This window comes from Psittacula echo (genome assembly GCF_963264785.1).
Source record: "Psittacula echo genome assembly, chromosome: 3".
NCBI classification, from domain to species: domain Eukaryota; kingdom Metazoa; phylum Chordata; class Aves; order Psittaciformes; family Psittacidae; genus Psittacula; species Psittacula echo.
Genome location: NC_137736.1, coordinates 67074821 through 67097070, shown reverse-complemented (window position 1 = coordinate 67097070; position 22250 = coordinate 67074821). Strand labels below are relative to the sequence as shown.

Below are 22250 nucleotides of genomic sequence, written 5' to 3'. Positions count from 1 at the left end.
ATTTTCTGAGTAGCAAATGCAGGGGGTTTATCTGGTGTGCTGCTAAAAAAATCAGTTTAGATTCAGAAAGGAGTTTTATCTGCTTCCTAGGGTAAGAACACCAGAAAAATAACCCTAATCCCTGCTGCTAAAGGTATTGGATGACACACTTTCTCCTATGATGAATATTTTAGGTGGAACAGATTTACACTGTTGAACATGCAGTCAGTTGACTATTGGTAGCGGATACTCCTATGAGGTATGTTCAAAATTTGTCTCCAAGTCACCAAAAAAAGACTTGCCAGGTCTGTCATATCTCAAGGTTACATTATATGTGCTGAGCTCTCCAGAACAGATGAAAGGTTGGAATGTGCTCTTAGGCTTCTTTAACCAGACTGGTGGCCTTTACAGCAATATAAATGGAGAAAGACCTATTTTGTGTCTCCTCATTTGGAAATTAAGTGGATGGAAGTGTCGAATAGTCTTCTGATGCAGGCAAATTTGTTCCTGCCCAGTGACAGAAATGTGGTCATTATGGAAAGGATTATGACTATTTGGGTAGTGCTTAAATTCCTAACCTGAATAACTCCCTGGAGGCTCTTCTTTTGTCATAAGGCCTTCTCTTAGATTAAAATTGTTTGCCAGAGTTAAGTGGCTTGAATACCTCCACTATTGGGACTTTTCAGTAGGAATGCAGGCACAAAGTGGGTACATAATCATACAATAAAGATTTTGTGAAACTTAGGACTTAAAGAAATCGAGCTTAGAACTGACTGTGGACTCTTGATGTTTAATTCCATTTATAAATTTGTTTTATACTTATTAGGTAAGTAAGTTTTCATATTCTATTCTGTTCTGTTGTGATTATACACATTTATAACAGTAGCTCTAAAAGGTTCCACGCACGAAAAAAAGTATCAAAGCAGATGCTTCCATGTCAGTTTTCCAAATCACAACCAGAAGAATAAGCACATTTCCTCAAAAGGAAAAAAAAAAAAAAAAAAAAAAAATTCTCTGAAGAAGGACTTCAGTAGGAATTATTAAGATCAAAGTTTCAGGTGCTCAGTACCGAAGTTAAACTGTGAATAGTAAGGAGTACAATTCTCATTAACGTGTGTTTTAGCCTTGCGTGGTTGTTTAGAATATTATTTTTATAACATAGACACTTGGTTTGACCTTTTCCTAATAATAGTAATGACATTTAATCTAAAAGTATGAACAAATAGACATCTGTCCAAGTAATGTAAATTCACACGTCAGTGGAGATCCTTTGATTTACATTGGCCAAGGAACTATTCCAGACAATCAGGTTGTTCTTTGCATCCTTACGACAGTAAAATGCTCAACCCTGCCAAAACAGAAAAGTTCCTATGCAAGTGCTTAACTCTCCTTACTTTAACAGTGATTGAGCAAAATCCTTATAAGAACTTGCATTTTTGATATCTCATGCAACTGTTACCTAGAAATCAGATTGAAATTTCCAGTGATTTATGGTATGTATTTACATAAAATCTGATTATAGCATTATTGTACTAAATAACGACACAAATTGAGTTTGTTCTGAGACTAGTATGTCTTCATAAATAGTTAAGTTGAATATGAAACTCTAGGATTTTAAAACTGCTGATGCCATTCTTTAGACTGTGCTGTTACTGCATTCAGTAGCTTTTTATAAAAGTCATTAATGCTCCATGAAAATTGTCAAAAGGATCAGGTTCTAAAATATATCAGGTTTCATTTGCACTCAAAAATAAGAATTTCATAGATAAAGTAACAGTATAGTTCAGAAGGTTTTGAGAGCCATTTTTATAGTCTGATATCTATTAAATTAGTATAAAGTAAGTAAAGTATAAAGCAATCTTTCTCTGTGTCATCACCTTCAGATATCACCAAATTTAAAGCAAGGGGGCTTGATTTTATTCTCACTTACCACGATTTTTCACTGATTGTAACTCCTATAACTTGGTAAAGCTTCTCATTATTTACATGAGTATAACTGAAAGATTAATAAGATCCAGAGGGTAGAAAAAGAATTACCAGTGAAACGTGACAGGTAATTGAACATGAAATTTTTCATTTCTAGGCTTAACCGTTTATATTCAGGTGATGCATCTAGGCTGATGTTCGTGGAAGAAATCACACTGAATGCAAGCTCTGTGTTAGAAGTTGAAGGCAGACATCCTGATAGGTAACAAAAGGTGTAAGTGCAGTGTAGTTCACAGCCAGTATGAAACAGCTGCTACTCTGAGTCATCTAGAGGGGAAAATAAAGGTAATATTCTATGTTGGCCCTGGTATGAATCTCATATGGACCCTTGTAAATATGCTCCTTCTCATCAGTAGTTTGTGTATGTAGTTCGAAGCCCAGAGAGAACTGGATTCATATCTTTACTCAGAAACTTACAGTAGCTATTTTAGCAACTCGTAAGTGCAGTTATACTGGAAAACACAGCTATTAAAAATACTGCCTTACTGAAAAGGCCTACTTTTGTATGTTTAATTGAGATTGACAGACAACCTTTTGTGAGCAGAACTGGTATCTTCAGCTTTATATTTTGAGAGAATTACAGCTGATACAGACATGGCCATGCAGTTTTAAAGATTTCTACCATGTTCATACCTTAACATTTTGCGTCAGGATACTCACAGAAATTATTTTTTTTTTTCCACTATCAAGTCTTTTTGATTGCTTGTAGTCATGCATTGTCAGGTATCACCCATCCCCTTAGGTTTTATGGTCGCTAGTTTTAACTAGGGACTACACATGCCATATTATTGATCCAAGCCTAATGAGCCTTAGACCATTCCAGAAAAAGCAGTACTGAGAGAAAAAGAGAAGAGATAATGAGTCAGAAGTGAAAAAAAAGAAAGCATGAGGTCAAAGTGAAAAGAAGAAGGGGTATGAGAAGAGAGTCAGAGAAATGTGTAAGGAAAAACAAAACAAAACAACAAAGAATTCGGAATTCATACTTGATTTTCTGGCAGAGGCAATACTTTAAGAAAATCTGTATGTATGATACTATTCTGAGAGACCTATGACTTTTTTCTTACTTTCTTTACTGTTTTGGAATGACGGAAGTGGAATAAGAGAGGAAAACAACATACACAAGTCATCTCCTGTATATAGAAGAAATCAGTGGAAATCACTAAGCTTTTCAGTGGAAGATGAGAGAGAATACTGCATTAGACAAATGTGACAGAATGATCCTGTGGAAGAAAGAAAAAGACTTAATTTCTCTTGAATTTTACTTTTATGCCTGTACAGCACTAAATCTGTCTTTTTCTGCATGAGCAATGTGATATGCTGCTTATGAACATACATGAACACATTTAGCAAAGGCCACTGTGAACATTAGTACTTTATTATATCAAGTGTTTTATTTTATCTGCCAGTTTTAATTTTGCAGCTGAACAGAACCCTACAATGCCTTGACACATTATGAGCCTCTTCTAAGAGCTATTTAATGTCTTGGTATCTGAGTGCTGTAAGACAAAAAGCTTATCTGTTCTGTTCAGGCAGAAGGATGATTTAGTTTTTGTGTGACTTAAAAAAAAAATAAAAAAAAAAAAATTAGTGGAAGGCTTTATCTGAAGGTTGTTTAGTACATTTCCTTGAACACTGGCAGTCGGATCTGGAAAAATTCTGCTCATCTGGGGCATTGCTTTGTTTCTGATGCCTAAACATGAATGTGGGTATTCTTAGCTGCTTCTCACAGAGACTGCCTGCTTGGCAGCACGAAGAAAGGAGAGGCATGCCAGTTCCATACTGCAGGCTTGCCTTGAGGAAGCAAAGTGGTTTATGGGTGCAGTTGATCAATGCATCTGAACATCAGCTAAAACTATACTAAGAATGTGTAATACTGAATTTCTAGCTACTTTTATTGATAAAATTAACATTTGTATTGTGGGCTCTAACATAAATGAGGGACTTCTCTCGAATTTTATTTCTGAAATGCCAGTCGTGATTTTTGAAGAATAACATTCCATCACCAAACTTTCTTGAGGACTCAGAGTTCTTTTTTTTTTAGTTTTATGGAAGAATGAACATATCACTAAGTAAATCAGAAATATATTGTCTTAGCATAATGCCAAGAGATACAGCTTTACCTAATAGTGATATTTAACATACCAGTGTTCAAGATAATGAGCTATTTACCCCATTGTTCATGTAGTCTGAATAATAGGTTGTCATAATTTAAGCTTTCTGCAGTTTAAATTTATACTTGGATTTACAAATCAGATAAGCCACTTGTCACTGTTTGCCTTGCCACTGTTTTGACTTATAGTACTGTGATAAACCAATCAGACCTAAAGACCAACTTCTTTGCTCTATAAACCGGTGCACATAATGTCCTTAAAGTGCAGATCAATGTCTCTTCCATTTCTCAGCTATGTGCATTTCAAAAATACCTCCTAGCTGTCAGCTCACCTTCACAAAGGCAGTCTTCTTTGAAATGCCTTATATATCCCAGGCAGACTCTGAAACTGAACCTCTAAATCAAAAGACAAAAGGAGATGGATTAATCAATAAGGATGCTTTCATTTTCTCTATTTTCTCCCCAGGCTGAATCCCCAGACATAACAATCAAATCAGTCTAGTCTAAGCTATACCAAGGCCTATAAAGGTTACTTGACAAAGATTTTCTTTTTCACACAGACAAGATAGTCGTCCTTTATCTCCCTTTCTCTCTCTCTCTCTTTCTTTCTTTATGTAGACTTGATTTTGGACTTACAGTAGAAATTATTAGAACACTTCCCTCCATCCTCCTGTTTTCTTTCTAAGTATTTGCAAGTTTCAAGATGCTATTATTTCTATCGCTATGTTAAAGTAAGACCTTACAGACTATATAACGTTATTTGCTTCACTCATTGCTTAACAAGACTTGTTTTTGGAGGGTGACAAGCCCAGTCATCATACAACATTCAAACATTTAAATAACATCACTACATTTAATGGCAGAAAATTAACAACTACAAGTGACCCTCTGTGCACTGAAATTGTTCTTGGATATGTTCTGAAAAATTACTCTTTTAACTATATGAGCTGATTAGTTTCTTACTAACTAAATTGAACAACACATAAAAACCTGTGAATTTCTGAGTTACATTTTGTTATTACAATAGTACTATTTTCCCTTTCAACTTTGAATACAGCCAGAGTAACACTCCAGGTGGCATTTTTTTCTGGCTTGTTTAATAGTTCCTGCTGGATCAGCCACTAACCATGGGTGCTTTTGGCCTTTCACAGGATACAAAAACTATTAAAAAAAGAGAGAATTTTGATGAATTGATGAAAATTATGTCTAAATGTGGCCTTGTTGACCAAGTATATAGGGAAATCCAAGAAACTTAGATATAAGTCCCTTACCAAAGTCTGATGTTATGAGAGGGGATATTTCAGTTCAGAAGAGAAGATGTACAATGAAGTAGCATGAGTATAATTAATGAAGTAAAGAGGCAAGAGTATGTAAGAAGAGGAATGTGCAGTTCCCAGATAGCTGTGTGCACTTTGAGGTGTGAGCCTCCTGTTTTCTGGGTGTTGTTTTTTTACCTCTTACTTGTATCTGCTAGTTCTCATGATACTAAAACCACCTATACCAACTTAAATGACCAGAAAAGAGGTTCAAAACAAACAAAATTAAGGTTTGGGTATTTTTGTTTGGTTTGTTTGGGTTTTTTATTTGCATAGCTAGTAACTAGTGAAACTCATTGCCACACACTGTTGTACATGCCAAAAATGTTAATGATTTGTGGAAACAGACACTCAAGAAGGAAATGTCAGTCAAGAGATATTAAGCACAAAGATGAGATACAGCCTGCAGGTCAAGAACTGCCTCAAGGGACAGAGCCCTGGAAGCTGAGAGGGTAACTGGTGGGAGGCAGAATGGAAGTATTCATCGATATTTTTTCCCTAAATATCCAGGACTAGATGAACATTCATCCTGTCCACTATCACTGTGCTTAGGTTAAGGTTTCTTCCTTTCTGAACTTAAATCAAGAATGAAAGCAAATCCAATCACTTTCTTGTTTTAATCTGTTTTAATGAAATAAAATGCAGTGTGGAATTGAACACTTTTCTTTTTGAATAAAAATAGTTCAGATAGTCAGATAATACCTAGAGATCTTGTTTTGTTTGGTTAACACAGACACATAGGTTTACATAGTCTACCCTGAAGAGTTCATCACGTAAAGCAAGATAGAGCAAACAGCTGCAATAAAGAGAAGTGAGATAAGTAGTATGTTTTATTATACTGGAACCATGATCTAAGTGAGTGCACATTCCTGTCTGAATCATGTAATATTTATTTGGTTTTCTTCTGCTAGGAATAACTATCCACTGTGCTTGAGTGCCAGTCAGTGCAGAATTTTGGCCAGGTTTACTTTAGAAAACCAGTGGAAGAAAACTGAGGGAAATATATGTGCTTTAGGCAAAGTGCTATGTAGGTTGGCATCTCTGATGAGGGCAGGATTAAATTAACAAAACTGGCATCTAGAAGAGGACTTCTTTCTTTTTCTCTTTTGTGGGACTGGCAGTGAATATGGAACCCTAGAGTGCTATTTCATTGAGTCAGTTTTCATGTCTTTAGGCATTGAATTAATTTACCAAGTCTGTGGGAAAACTGTCAGAGAATTAGCAATTTCTTCATAAAAGGGAGTCCTGCTAACTTTTATGTGTTTTATGTGATATGAGAGATGTCTTATGAATATAGTTCTAGAAGCTGGTGATGTATTATACCAGCACCAGTACTGAAACTTCTTCCTGTTTCTGTTTAGGTACTTAATCATAGTATAGTGCCTCCCACTGCAGTAGTTGCCTATTCTTCCCACCAATACTAACTCTCTTCCTCTAATTTAGTCAAAGACACTTAATTAGGAACTGGCATTATGGATTTGTTGAATAAGTTATGTTAATTATCTTTCATGGACCACTATGGTAAAACATTTACTTTAAATACACTAAAAGCACTTAATAGTATACTTAAATTATTCTAATAGCTTGCTAAGTATGTTGTATGTTCTTGGGAGATGCAATTAGAAATTTGTATAACATTGCATCTGTCATAGACAAAAACATATTTCTATTGTTATACCTTTTCTATGTCAGATGTCGTAGTAATTACATCATTTGGCAATTGCTAACTGTAACAGATTATACACATCATATAATCACTTTCATGAGTAGAGATAGCATTACATAATTGTCAAATGACCCAATGGAAAACAAAATGAATGCACTGATTAGTATTACTAATCTTCATTACACATTTACAGCTTTATTAAATGTACAAGGATAAAATTTCCCCAGATGTCTAAGGGGCTTAAGATGTAGATCCAGTAAAAAACTTTAAAAGGGCTTTAGATAGAAACATGGTCCCAAGGTAAATAATACCAAACTGTATTTGAAGAAGTTCCCATTAAGCATATGCCTAATCCTGGAGGTGCTGCAATTATAATTTTTTTCCTTTTTAACTTAAAAATTCCCTTTGGTTTCTACTAATATGCAATCCAGAGCTGTTTATATCTAAAGCCTGTAAATGATCTAGTTGTTTGTCTTCCATACCCATAAAAAGTAAAAAAAAAAAACAAACTAGCCTCAGGGTTTCTTAATTTCTTCATTTTATATGTACCCTCAGGAACTCTAGCTAGAGATTTGAATTTTGTCCACTTCTCAGGGTGCTCACCACATGTGTTAGAGTTTATCTGCAGTCAGATGAGATGGAGTGACAATCGAAGTGTTCTTGAAATTGTGACCTCAGGCAACTAAGGTGATCCAAAATCCCTTTGTGTGCAGTTGATAGAAAGGTAAATGGGATTTGTATATAACCTATTGACTGAACTTGCCTCCAAGATTTCCATGGCTGGAACTGAGTGGGACTCAGATTGCTTCATGAGTGTTTTATCACCGTCAGTGTGGACAGTTTCCCACTGACAAGGAAAAATTTGCTGATGATCCTACAGGAAAAGTGATGTTTAAGTCACTGTCTTCTGCTCTACACTACACTTTTAATTCAAAGTCTTTCATTGTGGAGATGTTTTAGAGTCAGCCTGATGGATTTTCTGGATTCTTGCAGAGACAAAATGTTCAGCAACCAGTGTTTCTGATTATTATTATTAGCACTAAGAAAGAAACAAAAGACGCTACCTGGTGCTAACCTTTAGCTGTTGAGTGGGGAAAACATACAGCTTCATTTCTATTGCTGTAGGACTTTAAAAAGATGTATTGGTCATTACTAATGATGTCACAATATTTTGTTATAGGTTACTTATGAAATTGCTGGTGCGATAGAAAAAAATAAAGATACCCTTTCACAGAATCTTGTATTTGTAATGAAAAGTAAGTAAATGGTTTTGTGGTTGCTGTTGTTGTTACAAATCAAGATATTATGATTTAACTTTAATTTTTATTTTAGTTTTAAGAGAAAATTATATATATTACTTCCAGTAAAAAAATCCATCTTTTTGATGATCTTTACCTTTTTGCTCTGATTTAGAAAGGCTTTAGAATTAATGAACAGAAAGCATCTTCATCATGTGATGTGATGTGATGTGAAGAGCAAGAAACGTATAGTCTGACAGATGAGTATGACTTAAGAAATTGTTGGTATGAATTAAAACAAAAATATAGGAAACAAGATATAGGGAAAGGAAATTAGGCTCCCAAAATCATAGAGAGTGCAGTGGGATGCGCTTCACTGCTTGAGTACCTTTCTAAAAGCAGGAACTTGTGGGCGTTCTTATGTTTTTCAGTGAATAGATACAAATGTCCATTGACATACAAAATTAAATACCTTCCCATATGCATATTATATAATTATGCCTAATAATAATGCATCCCAGTTTGTTAATTAATGATTCATAATTAGATTATTAAAAACCCCTATCATTTACCCTTTCTGTGAAGAAAAACAAAACAGTCCTCAGGGATATGTCACTGTATCTTGAGGTGTTATCTGTCTTCCCTCCAACCACTGCAGAGTCTTTAATATATTATATGCTTATATTTTATTTGTCTTCCAAATCAGCCCCACTGTTACAATGTGTTGGGTTTTACTTTGAGGTTAGTTAAACTCCCTAGTACAATGATGAATGCATTTTAAAGGCAAACTGTGTGCATAAAGGATGAAGACAGAAATGAAAGAACTTATCTTGAATATAATCCTATTGATAATAGTTTTAGAGACATTCTGGTTCTTGCTACTGGGAATTTACATGATAATCTCCCAAATAATGTAAGAAAGTATGGCAACTTCAGGGATGTTCTACAGGAGAGAACACTCTTCCATTCTCTCATGTAGTTTCCTTTTACGCTTTCATTGCTATTTAATATCAGCTATGTAACTGTTAAAAGGGGCTAATGGAGGATTGGATTGGAAATAAAATATTTGATATGGTGAGAGTGAGGGTATACATAATGAAGAAGTCATAATAACAACAATTATAATTAATGGGAAAATTCCAAAGGCAGAATATTTACAAGCATGTAGGTCATCTAAGGGCTACATTCTTTCTTTTTTAAGTGACTTAGGATTAAAACCTATTGGTTGTTAGTGACATATTTCCTTTAGGGTCAGTTTTATAAGTTATGTAGACATATAATTTAAGTGTATGCTTGCTTTTATTTTCATTGAATTTAGTATAATTGGTCAAAACTTAAATATGCTAAAAAAAAGGGAATTTGCATATATGTGTAAGAATGTGGAACTTACCTGTCTGACAAATAAATCAGGAGAGACTATTAACATATGTTTTATTTGTTTTAATTTGAAGGATATTATTTTAATGCTTTTTGTAATGCCACTTATTATATTTATCCATATTTTTAAAGTATGGAGCTTTACTGTGTCCACTGATTGTCAGAAATTGTTTCAAGTATTGGCTTTACTTTACTTAACTGACATAATATAATAGTTTATTGGTTTGTCCACTTATTTAATTCTGTCTCCTACTATATGTCTTTTTACTTCCAAATACAATATATATTATTTTCTAACTTGTATTTTATCTTCATGCATTAATTTCTTCTTTTTTTCCCAGCAAGTGAAAATGTAGTCATCAATCAGTTGTTCCAGTCCAAGCTGACTCAAACTGGATCACTTGTTCCTCCATATCATTCCCTTAAAGTCAAAGGGTGTAAAACAGCTTTGCTAAAACCATCGATAACGTCTGCAAGTGGAGAAGCAAAGAAATATATTGAGCTCAGCAAGGTAAGAAGATGGCTCTCTCTGCTCTTTGCTCCTTGAAGATTTTTCTGTTACTTTGACATTTCTGAAAGCTCCTTGTTCTCTGCTTCATTCTCTGTAGTCATTACACTATTAAAATAATCTAGTACTAAAGCAATAGTGAGAACTAGCAGTTTATAATTTACTAACACTAATAATGCTGGTTCAAGAGTCTCTTTCTTGGACCCACTGAGCTGAAGGCTGGGTGAGACAGTGAGGTCCCTTCAAGCCTGACTCATTTGAATCATGATTTTGTGGTTCCAGGATTTAGCCATGGATGCAATATTACTGATTTTTGGCTGTATAGCAACACTTCTTTGTTTTGTCTCCTTGGCTGACTTAATGATGAATAGTTAAGCAAATTAAGACATAGGAAGAGAAAAATAAAACCTCAATGTCTTTATTGTATTAACCTGAGACAATTTCTGCAAAAGATGTCGTGTCATTTTGTATGATCAACCTCATACATTTTTGCAAACATTGTTATTTTAAATGGACACTTTCATGTACTTTTTCCCAGTCAATTTAAAATCAAATCAAACTCTCCCGATTTCTGAACTTGTCTCTTCTTCTGCTAAGTCACCCCAAAAAAAGCTTTAAAGAAAAAAAAGTGGGAGGCTATAAGAAAATTAGTTATTCATGTCATATGGACCATCTCTCTTGAGGAGCAATAGCATAATTTGCTGAGTCCATGCTTGACAGAGCTTTGGAATTCCTTCTTCTTCTAGAAAAGAAGCAAGCAGTTCTCATTGTATGTCAGCTGCCTCACCAGGCTTCTTGAATCTCCAAACTCTATTTTTGGCTTACAGCTGCATAAAATTGATTCTGTCATGGGATTAAGGAGCCTGTGCTCATATGTCATTGTGGAAGGCTTTATGCAAGTGCATCCATAGAATAGCAATGGGACTTATACCCCGCCTGCTGATAGTAGCATAATTCCTATCTACTGTTCTTGTCAGTAATCTCAGTGGAAAAACTTCAGTTGAAATGAATAATGTTGGTTTAAGGCTATATTTAGCGAACAGCTGAGGCGTCACAAGGTGCCTTAAGGTGCCTTTCCACTATAGTGAGAGCTTCCTAGAGGAAGCTTCCTTAGGCTGTGAAATAGATCCTAGCTCCACACATGGAAGGAAATATGAAAACCACATCTAAGAAGCCTAATCAAGCCAGGGGGAAACACCACACAGCTGGGATCTCTGAAACTAGGAGGTTTTTAATCACTCCAGAATAGCTTTTAACCTGGAGTTACTCTCTTGAGAGAGAGAAGACATATTCAGATTCCTTTGGGAAGAATGATAAATTAAGTCAGAAATTCTAGATTCAGTGAGAATGCTCTAAACGTTTAGGTATTAGATGGAAGGTGGGAAGAAATTCATCCTTCATCTTTCTACAGAGACAAGGAGGGCTTGGCTTCTCAAAGGCAGGCTTTGAGGAGAGCTGTGCAGGTGAGACAGAGCACCACTTAGTTTGTAGATACTAAATTGGCCTGATCTGGCAAGGAGCTGTGCTGCCGTGCAGGATGAAAGCAGAACTCTAAGTATCTAAGCTGTCCCTGTGGCAAAAAAGGAGACATTTTTATTTTGGAATAGGCATCTGATGCAGGAGCTGGGAGTAGGTAAGTGCTTAAATTCTTTCGTGGATCAAGCCTGCATCTATAACTGTGCTGTCCCAAGTAATTTCTTCCCTATTCTGGTATAGCCTGAAAAATCCACTGTGATAGGCTTGAATAATGTTGGTTTTGTTGTAATTGGAAATGCAATGTAAGAGGCATTTTCTTATCAGCTTAGAATTCAAATGACTATATGTTGGAAAATCATAAACACTGCATTTTTATTGGAGTTTATCCTGAGGGTATAGGCAATAAAGAAAATGGAAAAAAAAAGAAAAAGGAAACAAAGAGGGAGGAGGAGAAAGAGAGACATAAGGACAAGAATTATCAACCAGAGACTGGCGTTCCTTTTATACCTGAAATTTGAGTTGTAACATACATAGAATCATAGAATCAACTAGGTTGGAAAAGACCTGTAAAATCATCAAGTCCAACCATTACCCCAGGACTGAAAAGACTACCACTAAACCATAGCACCGAGGCCTCATCTACACATTTTTTTGAACACTTCCAGGGACAGTGATTCCGCCACTGTTCCAATACCTAACCCCCTACTCTGTGAAGAAATTTTTCCTAATATCCCATCTAAACCTCCCCTGGCACAGCTTGAGGCCATTACCTCTTGTCCTGGTGCTTACTTATTGTTACTTGGCAGAAGAGACTGACCCCCACCTCACTACAGCCTCCTTTCAGGTAGTTGTAGAAAGCAGTAAGGTCCTCCCTGAGCCTTCTCTTCTGCAGGCTAAACACCCCCAAGTTCCCTCAGCCACTCCTTGTAGGACTCATACTCCAGACTCTTCACCAGCTTTGTTGCTCTGCCCTGGACCTGCTCCAGCACCTCAGTGTCTCTCTTGTAGTGAGAGGCTCAGAACTGAACACAGTATTGGAGGTGCAGTCTCACAAATGCCTAGTAGAGGGGGATGATCACTTCCCTGGCCCTGCTGGCTACGCTATTGCTAATAGAGGCCAGGATACTGTTGGCCTTCTTGACTGCCTGAGCACAAGCTGGCTCCTGCTCAGGGGCTGTCAATCAGCATTCCTAGGTCGTTTTCCACCGAGCAGCTTTCCAGGCACTCTTCCCAAGCCTGTAGCCTTGTGTGGGGTTGTTGTGCCCCAAATGCAGGACCTGGCACTTTGCCTTATTGAACCTTATACTAATGGCCACAGCCCATCGATCCAGCCTGTCCAGATCCCTCTGCAGAGCCTTCCTATACTTCATTAGGTCAACACTCCCAGCCAACGTGTTGTCTACAAATTTACTGAGGTTGCACTCAATCCCCTCATCCAGATCATCAGTGAAGATATTAAACAACACTGGCCCTAACACTGAACCCTGAGGGACACCATTGGTGACCAGTCTCTAACTAGGTGTGATACCATTTACCACCACTGTGGGCTCTGCCATCCAGACAGTTTCCAGCCCAGCAAAGAATACACCTACCCAGGCTATGAACAGCCGATTTCTCCAGGAGAATGCCATGGGAGACAGTATCAAATGCTTTACTTGTCCAAATAGACAGCCTCCACAGCTTTTCTCTCATCAACCAGGTGGGTCACCTTATTGTAGAAGGAGATCAGGTTGGTCAAGCAGGACCTGCCCTTCATCAACCCATGCTGACTGGGTCTGATCCCTCCATTTTCCTGCACATGCTTTATTATCTCACTTAGCATCATCTGCTCCAGGACCTTCCCTGGCACTGAGGTCAGGCTGACAGGCCTGTAGTTTCCAGGGTCTTCCTTCCTGCCCTTTTCATACCATAGGTAATGAGAAACACAATATGGAAGGTGTTCATGTTGCTGTGTATGGGTAGTCATGTAGACTCCACCATATACAGGGAAGGGGGCACTTTCAGAGATCAGATGGGAGTTTGTTGTGATTCCACCCCCCCCTTTCAGCTTGTCATCTGCAGTCTTACCTACTTCTGTGTTGTGTATTTATATATTTCTCTGTGTATGTCCATGTATCTACTTGTTTACCTTTCCATAAATGACTCTTTCCTTGATTTTTGAGCATGCTGTCACAGGTGACAATGGGTTGTCTCTTTCAACTCACCATTCTATTTCTAGTAGGATTGAAGAGAACAGTTCATCCGTCCTACGATAGACATGAACAGATCTAATAGTTGGCCAGAATTTTGGAGCACATAAGGAGTCATAGGAATTTGGGGATGCCAGCTCAAGTCTCTGTGACTCTGTCCCCTTTTCAAATAAGATAGAATATATCTTGTTTGATACTCTTACAATTCTCTTGCTCATATAATCTCTTGCTCCCTTGTTTCTCTGTAATCTTTTCCTAGTGCATACTTTGGCCCTGTTCCCTTCCCCTCACTTCCTTTGGAAGTGAGGCTCTTTAGAAAAAACAGGCCTGACAGGCGGGGAGGGGGAGTTGCTATTTATGTTAGGGATAGGCTGGAGAGTATGGAACTCTGTCTGGGGATGGGTGAGCAGTCAACAGAGAGTTTGTGGGTCAGGGTTAAAGGGAGAACAGCTATGGGAGACATTACTGTGGGGATCTGTTACAGACCGCCTGATCAAGAGGAAATCTGTGGATGAAGAGCTCTACAGACAGATAGGAAAAGCGTCACGCTCGCAGGCCCTTGTTCTCATGGGGGACTTCAACCACCCTGACATCTGTTGGAGCGACGGTACAGCCCGGCACAAGCAATCCAGGAGGTTCCTCAATTGTGTGGAAGACAACTTCCTTCTGCAAGTAATAGAGGAGCTGACAAGGAGAGGTGCCATGCTTGGCCTCGTGCTCACCAACAGGGAAGGGCTCGTTGGAAATGTGATGCTCCAGGGCAGCCTTGGATGCAGCGATCATGAGATGGTCAAATTTGAGATCCTCAGGACAGTGAGAAGAGTGTGCAGCAAGCTCACTGCCCTGGACTTCAAGAGAACAGACTTTGGCCTCTTCAGGAACCTGCTTAGTAAGGTTCCATGGGATATAGCCCTAGAGGGCAGGGGGGCCCAAGACTGCTGGTTGTTATTCAACGATCACCTTCTACAAGCTCAGAAGTGTTGCATCCCAACTAGAAGAAAGTGCAGCAGGAGGGCCAGGAGACCTCCTTGGATGGATAAGGAGCTGCTCAGGAAAATTCAAAGGAAAAAAGAGGCTTATAGAAGGTGGAAGCAGGGACAGGTGGCCTGGGAAGAATACAGGGATGTCGTCTGGGAAGCTAGGGACCAGGTTAGGAAAGCTAAGGCCCAGTTAGAATTAAACTTGGCGAGGGTTGTTAAGGATAACAGGAAGGGATTCTATAGGTATGTAGTGAATAAAACACAGACTAGGGACAATGTAGGCCCCCTCTGGAAGACATCGGGAGAACTGGCTACCCTGGATTTGGAGAAGGCTGAGGTTCTTAATGACTTCTTTGCCTCGGTCTTCACTGGCAAAGGCTCTGACCACACCACCCAAATCTTGGAAGGCAGATGCAGGGACTTGTGAGAATGAAGACCCTAGGCCCACTGTAGGAGAGGATCTGGTTAGAGACCATCTTAAAAACCTAAATGTACACAAGTCCATGGACCTGACGGAATCCATCCGCAGGTCCTGAAGGAGCTGGCGAATGAAGTTGCTAAGGCACTGGCCATCATATTTGAAAAATCATGGCAGTCAGGTGAAGTTCCTGACGACTGGAAAAAGGGAAATATAACCCCCATTTTCAAGAAGAGGAAAATGGATGACCCGGGGAATTACAGACCAGTCAGTCTCACCTCTGTGCCTGACAAACTCTTGGAGCAGATTCTCCTGGAAGACATGCCAAGGCACATGAAAAACAAGGAGGTGGTTGGTGACAGCCAGCATGGCTTCAATAAGGGGAAATCCTGCCTCACCAATTTGGTGGCCTTCTATGATGGGGCTATGGAACTGATGGACAGGGGCAGAGCAGCTGACGTCATCTACCTGGACTTGTACAAAGCCTTTGACACTGTCCCACACGACATCCTTGTCTCTAAATTGGAGAGACATCAATCTGATGGGTGGACCACTCGGTGGATAAAGAACTGGTTGGATGGCCGCACACAAAGAGTTGTGGTCAATGGCTCAATGTCCGGCTGGAGAGCAGTAACAAGTGGTGTCCCTCAGGGATCGGTGTTGGGACCGGTCTTGTTCAACATCTTTGTCGGTGACATGGACAGTGGGATTGAGTGCGCCCTCAGCAAGTTTGCCGATGACACCAAGCTGTGTGGTTCAGTTGATACGCCGGAGGGAAGGAATGCCATCCAGAGGGACCTTGACACGCTTGTCAGGTGGGCTGATGCCAACCTGATGAAATTTAACCCTGCCAAGTGCAAGGTCCTACACCTGGGTCGGAGCAATCCCAAGCACAGCTACAGATTGGGCAGAGAAGAGATTCACAGCAGCCCTGTAGAGAAGGACTTGGGGGTGTTGGTCGATGAGAAAATGAACACGAGGCGGCTTCAGTGTGCGCTCACAGCCCAGAAAGCCAACCATATCCTGGGCTGCATCAAAAGGAGCATGACCAGCAGGTCGAAGGAGGTGATCCTGCCCCTCTACTCTGCTCTCCTCTCATGAGACCTCACTTGGAGTATTGTGTGCAGTTCTGGTGTCCTCAACAGAAAAAGGACATGGAACTGTTGGAACAAGTCCAGAGGAGGGCCACAAGGAAGATCAGGGGACTGGAGCACCTCCTGTATGGAGATAGGCTGAGAAAGTTGGGGCTGTTCAGCCTGGAGAAGAGAAGGATGCGTGGAGACCTCATAGCAGCCTTCCAGTATCTGAAGGGCAGCTATAGGGATGCTGGGGATGGACTCTTCACTAGGGACTGTAGTGACAGGACAAGGGATAATGGGTTCAAACTTAAACAGGGGAAGTTTAGATTGGACATAAGGAGGAAGTTCTTTACTGAGAGGGTTGTGAGGCACTGGAATGTGTTGCCCAGGGAGGTTGTGAATGCTCCATCCTTGGCGGTGTTCAAGGCCAGGTTGGATGAGGCCTTGGGTGGCATGGTTTAGTGTGAGGTGTCCCTGCCCATGGCAGGGGTGTTGGAAGTAGATGATCTTAAGGTCCTTTCCAACCCTAACTATTCTATGATTCTGTGAATCAGTGGGTTTCATAGCTCATGCAGCAGAAGTCTGATCACATGAATGCACATAACTAACAGAAGGTGGTTTTTTCCACTGACTTTATGTTGTTTCTCATTATGAATGCTTTGCTTCATTGTCTGTTAGCTGAAGAACCCATTTATTAGAAACATTTTGGTATGTCTTCTGGTTAAATATTTAAATTATTCTGCTGTTAAAAAGAGATTTTTTTGGGAGGAGGTTTTAGCTTCTTAACAGAGATTACAAACTTACATATATGATTTGCTTTATTTTTCTGTAGATTAGAAGTACAAGATTTGCCAGTGTAAGGCTGTATATTAGAGGGTAATACAGAAGTAATGCTTCAGTGATGTATTTAGCCCATAGCTGAAGATGTCCAAGTCTGGAGAGTTTGAATTAAATTAATTTCTTGTCTTTGGCTTGTTTCCTGTCTTTTCTCTCCCTCATTCTGAACGAAACACTTCTTTCTCATGGGAAGAAGTGTGCAACACAGGACATGAATATCCAAAGCACTGTTCTAGCTCTTCCACTGACTCAGGAAATGTGTTTGAGATAGTGACTGAATCTGTTGGGAGGAAGGAGTAAATGCGTTATCTGTCAGGAGCAGAAAGCTCCTTTTTAGTTATATTCCTCAATAATTTTGTAAAATTTAACTGAGGAGTGCCATTGGCATGCTAGTGGTTCTTTTTATGAGGAAGACCCAAAGCAAGCAGAATTCTTACTTTTCTGTTTTGAATTTGGGGGTGAATTTGCCTTTAATCTTATTGCATCCTAGTAAGTGAGATTTGAAATAAAAAAGAGCTCCAAATTTTGATATACTGAGAGAACTGTTTACCCTGCAATATTTTTAATAGAGCTTGGTTGACTGGGCCAAAATTAGGAAACTTACACTTTTTTGATGGAACTGGAAAAAGACAGGAGTAGGTTAGAACATGCTGACTTGATAAAAAGGGAGTTTTATGGTGGACTTGAGAAAGGCAATGGCAAAGTCAGAGGTGAAAAGGCTGTCATTCTTACACAGGTCTGAATCTAAGTGCTTTGCCAAATCCTGGAATGCAGTCATTTTGCCAGCCTTCCTGTGAAAAGTTCAAGAAAACCCTCTAATTTCTGGGACCACTTTTAGGAGGATTATTGCCATTTTAGTCTCAAAGATAGGAATTAGAACACTAAAAAATAAATCTGTTCCCCACTCCCAACTCTGATCTACAGAATAACATTTATTCTAATGAGATATGAAGTTGTAGGTAATTTATGCCAATGACAGGTGAAAATAAGTTAAAAGAAAAAAACCACACACACACACAAAAAAGATTAAGTGCATTCATGTTTTCAGGAAGAAAATAGAAGGGGATTTTTAATATTAATATGATTGTTTTGCTTTCAAGATTTTTTGAAATGATCACTGCTTATTTATTCACTTAAGCATCTGCCAAAGACATAAGGAACCTTTTCTGAGCAACCGAATTATACTATAGGCAGACTGTGTAGGATACTAACTGCACAAGCCCTGTTTCTACAATACAGTTCCAGCTCATGTTGCTTTGCCCAGTTACTTTGAAAAGGTGCTTTATCTTTCCAATGATATACAGCTGCTTTTGAAATCAAACCTTTCTTGCCAGTCATGGCTCTGCAGATATGTGAGGATATTTATCCACTTTCCCAATTCTTTCTGAAACTCAAGTAATTGTGTATGACATATACAATATATAAATGTATAAATGTTTGCTTTTGTTAGTGAATTTTATATCAATGAAAATGAAGGTTTACTGCCCGTCTTGACATAAAGGTATTGTGTGTGTGCTTTTCTTCTCTATAGCTGTTGAAAAAGAAAGGAACATCCTCATTTCTTCAGAGACTGGAACGAGGGGGCCCAACCACTGTGGCAGTCCAGCTCAGGGTTAGTGAAAATCTTCTGGACAGAAATTTAAAAAAAAAAAAATCCAAGTCCAAACTCAAAACATTTTAAAAGCAAAATTAATCTCTCCAGACTGCAATGGAAAAAAGAAAAATTGTATGCTTGAGAAAGCCACTTGCATGGCCAGGTCAAGCCTTTTGAGAAAATGACGTTAAAAGTTAGGATGAGTTGAGCAGTTGCCTTTGCTGCACAGTAATGATTGATAACTGATTTTTTTTCCCTACAGAAATCACTCACAGACATTATTGGGAAGCTGCAGAACTGCACGCCACATTCTGTTCATTGTATAAAGCCTAATAACTCCAGGTTGCCAGATACTTTTGATAATTTTTATGTGTCTGCTCAACTGCAGTATATTGGTGTTCTAGACATGGTCAAAATCATACGACATGGGTATCCAATCCGTCTCTCTTTCACAGATTTCTTGTCAAGGTAAATTCTTTCAGTTTTATAAATTCTTTTTCTTACCTACAGTACAAAGCTTTCTTTCATGTTGTGGTAGTGCTTGTGGTATTGTTTTGCCAATGAGTCTTTCAGGCTTTCTTCAGAGAAAAATCATGTCTGCCAGCAAGGGGTATAGCCTTGTTATTTTTTAATTGAAAGAATCATTAATTTCTGAAAATAAATTTGTGAAGATCATCAGCAAAATATATTCAATTTAAAAAATAACTTCATAAAGTAGTTATATTTTTATAATTTATAGTATTTATATGATTTATAAAGTACAAAATATTATATTTTGTTTCCAGGTCATTAAAAAACAAGGAAAAATAGTCTTAATTTTTCATATTTATCAGTGTGTGTGTCATGACTTCAGTATTTGTATTTCATATGCTAGGATTTGTTTCTGCATGGTGATGAGTTATTAATGCTAATGCCACAACTCCATTTTTATTATTATTGTTACAAATGAATGAAATTTGGAATTAATGTGAAAAGATAAAAGATATATGTCACTACTGCTGACTGAGGGCAAAATGTTTTCCTCCATCCCCAATTCAGTTTTGGAGTTCTGGCTCACTTACATTCTCAAATGCTTCAGCAGAAAAAGAGTACCACCTTGTGCAAGAGGCGTTCGGTTAGCAGCCTCATGCACTCAATGCATTTTCCTCCTCTCTGCATCTCCTGCTCCTTGACTGATATATCGAACAGTCATGATTTGGTCTCTGTTTTATTTTGCTTCTGAAAAAAGGCATGGGAATATCAGCTGCCTACACGCATCTAAACTTTGAGTTGCCTTTTTAGAAAAAGTTGTGTATAGTAAGTTACTGCTTGGACAGAATCATATTATCTCTGGCAATAGTGTAAATATTCAAAAAGTGCAGGAGTATAGTAGTTTATAATCCCTCACATTTCAAAAGTAAGCCATTTCTGTCCTACCACAATATTAATCCTGCAGCATGAATCCAGAAGTGCAGGCTGGTTGAGAAGATAAAGATAGTGGGAGATTTGGAAAAGCTGTCTGCTTTCATATTCAGAAGTGGTAGGGACAGTCTCTAACCATTTTCTATCTTACTGAATTGAACACTTCAAGGGACTATTACATGAGCACAAACGCACAATCTTCTACTGTTAAATCCTTACAGTTCCTGGCAGGGATTTGGTCCTTCCCATCTAGCTTTTCTCACTGCGATTCCCAGATACAGGTTAAGGGTTTGCACAGGCCTGGTGAGCAGAGTGGCGGTAGCTTCTCTGTTTTGTAAGATAAAAGAGAATAACCATATGTACAAAGGTCATTTTATTCAGTTGGCTTCTGTGCAGAGAATGGTAGTATGCATGTTCACTCTAACAGTACACAAGTCTGGAATGTTGTCTTTTTTTGGAGAAACTTTTTTTTAAAATATCACTTAAAGAATGTTTGAAGATTCAAATATAATTTCAGTCTTTTTCCTCCACTTTGTTAAGTGTGTCCAAAAGACAGATTTTAACCTAAAAGTCTAGAGGACATCTGGTGTCTCACAATAAATATTTATTTGCAGTAGTAATAGTTAAACAAGACTAGCAGCAAAACCCAACGGCAATGTTTAAACTGGTTTTTTTAAGTGTTCCAGTTTTGTTGCTGTTTGTCTTTATCCCTTTTCCTCCACAATAAATTATCTTTGTAAGTTCTTTGCAGCTAAGTCCGTCTTTTTACCTGTTTGCATCAGGTCTTAATAATTGTATTGTTATACATTAAAAGAATTAGTGTTGGGCCTAGGATCATGTCACTGAAAATTAAGTCCATTTTATAATAAACCCTGTGAATATGTTGAACCTACTCTAAAGTTAGCAATAATCACTCTGCATATATCTCTTGACGCTGCTTGATTTGTGCACACAGAGCTCTTGGGCCAGTAGCACTGAAAGAAACTATCAGTGCTGTTAAAGCTTTTCACAGTAGCCATTCCTGTCTCCCAGGCCAAAGCTTATCTTAATTTGAACAGCAGAACATGCCAATTCTTCACTTTATTCACCGTGACTGTTAACCTTCATATTCACATTCAGTATATTTGGATAATTATTTTCATTTCAAATAGCTCAAGCATGTGGCTATTTATTCTGTTATTGGCTGAAAAGTATGAATTTTTTAAGCAGCAATTATAGTTACATATTGCAGTTCAAAAGTACCATCCATTCTTAACGTGATAATTATTTTTACCCAATAGACTACAGGTAAGAAAGAGTAAAGAGTTACTAAATTCAGAAGTTACGAGCTACCTTTTTGAAAAGTCTTCTAAAAAACTGCCACTCCTGTTACATCTCTGTATTGCCTCAGTGACTGGACAGAATGGTTTTGGAAAGTGGATAATTAGTTTTGGCAGTGTTCTTATAAACTGGATTTGTTTGATGGCTGTTCAGCCTAACTCATCTTTGTCAGATTTCCATATATGCTTGTAGACCTGAAGTTGATGGACTTTCTCACCTTTCAGTTTTTTTTCTTTGGTGTCAAACTGGTATTTCTAGTTGATCTAAAGAGAATTTGTGGCCTGTATCCAAGTTTGAATTCCCAAAAGACGGTGAATTTCTACCCTGTTCCACCCTTCCTGCAGGTTTTTTTTTATCATATAAATAATGTGGTCAGAATAAAAAATTAAATTAAAAAAAAAAATGTTAATGAAAACCTTTTTTTTTTTTTTGCTGGCTAATGAAAAGACAGAATGTTTGAATTAGAGGCCTTTGTGATGAAGAGATAGAATATCAGAAAACCTGGATATTCCATCAGTAATACAGACAGTACCATTGCTTTCTTAATTGGATGAATTTGAATAAATTTCTATTAATACCTAATTAAGGATTAATATGACTGGTCTCTAACACATATTTATAAGTCACATTTGAACTTTTATGGTGGCTAAAAATGACAGTAGCTAAAGAAAGGTCATATTTTGCAAAGAGCACTTCTTGCTGGGCTACAAAGATTAATCATTATTTCTTTTGCTTCCCTTTTTGGATTTACTGGTTCTGCTTCTGCATTATCAAAG

At 38.1% G+C, this 22250-nt stretch overlaps 1 protein-coding gene across 1 annotated transcript in view; it reads left to right on the top strand.

Annotated features, from left to right (window-relative positions):
* The window catches only part of MYO16 (myosin XVI), a gene marked incomplete at both ends in the record, with an annotated part of 311247 nt that overhangs the window by 213075 nt on the left and 75922 nt on the right, over positions 1 to 22250 (top strand). The window contains 4 exon segments of the mRNA XM_080613866.1: positions 8238 to 8313; positions 10014 to 10183; positions 18691 to 18771; positions 19016 to 19221. Of these exon segments, the coding sequence (XP_080469992.1) occupies positions 8238 to 8313; positions 10014 to 10183; positions 18691 to 18771; positions 19016 to 19221 (533 nt within the window).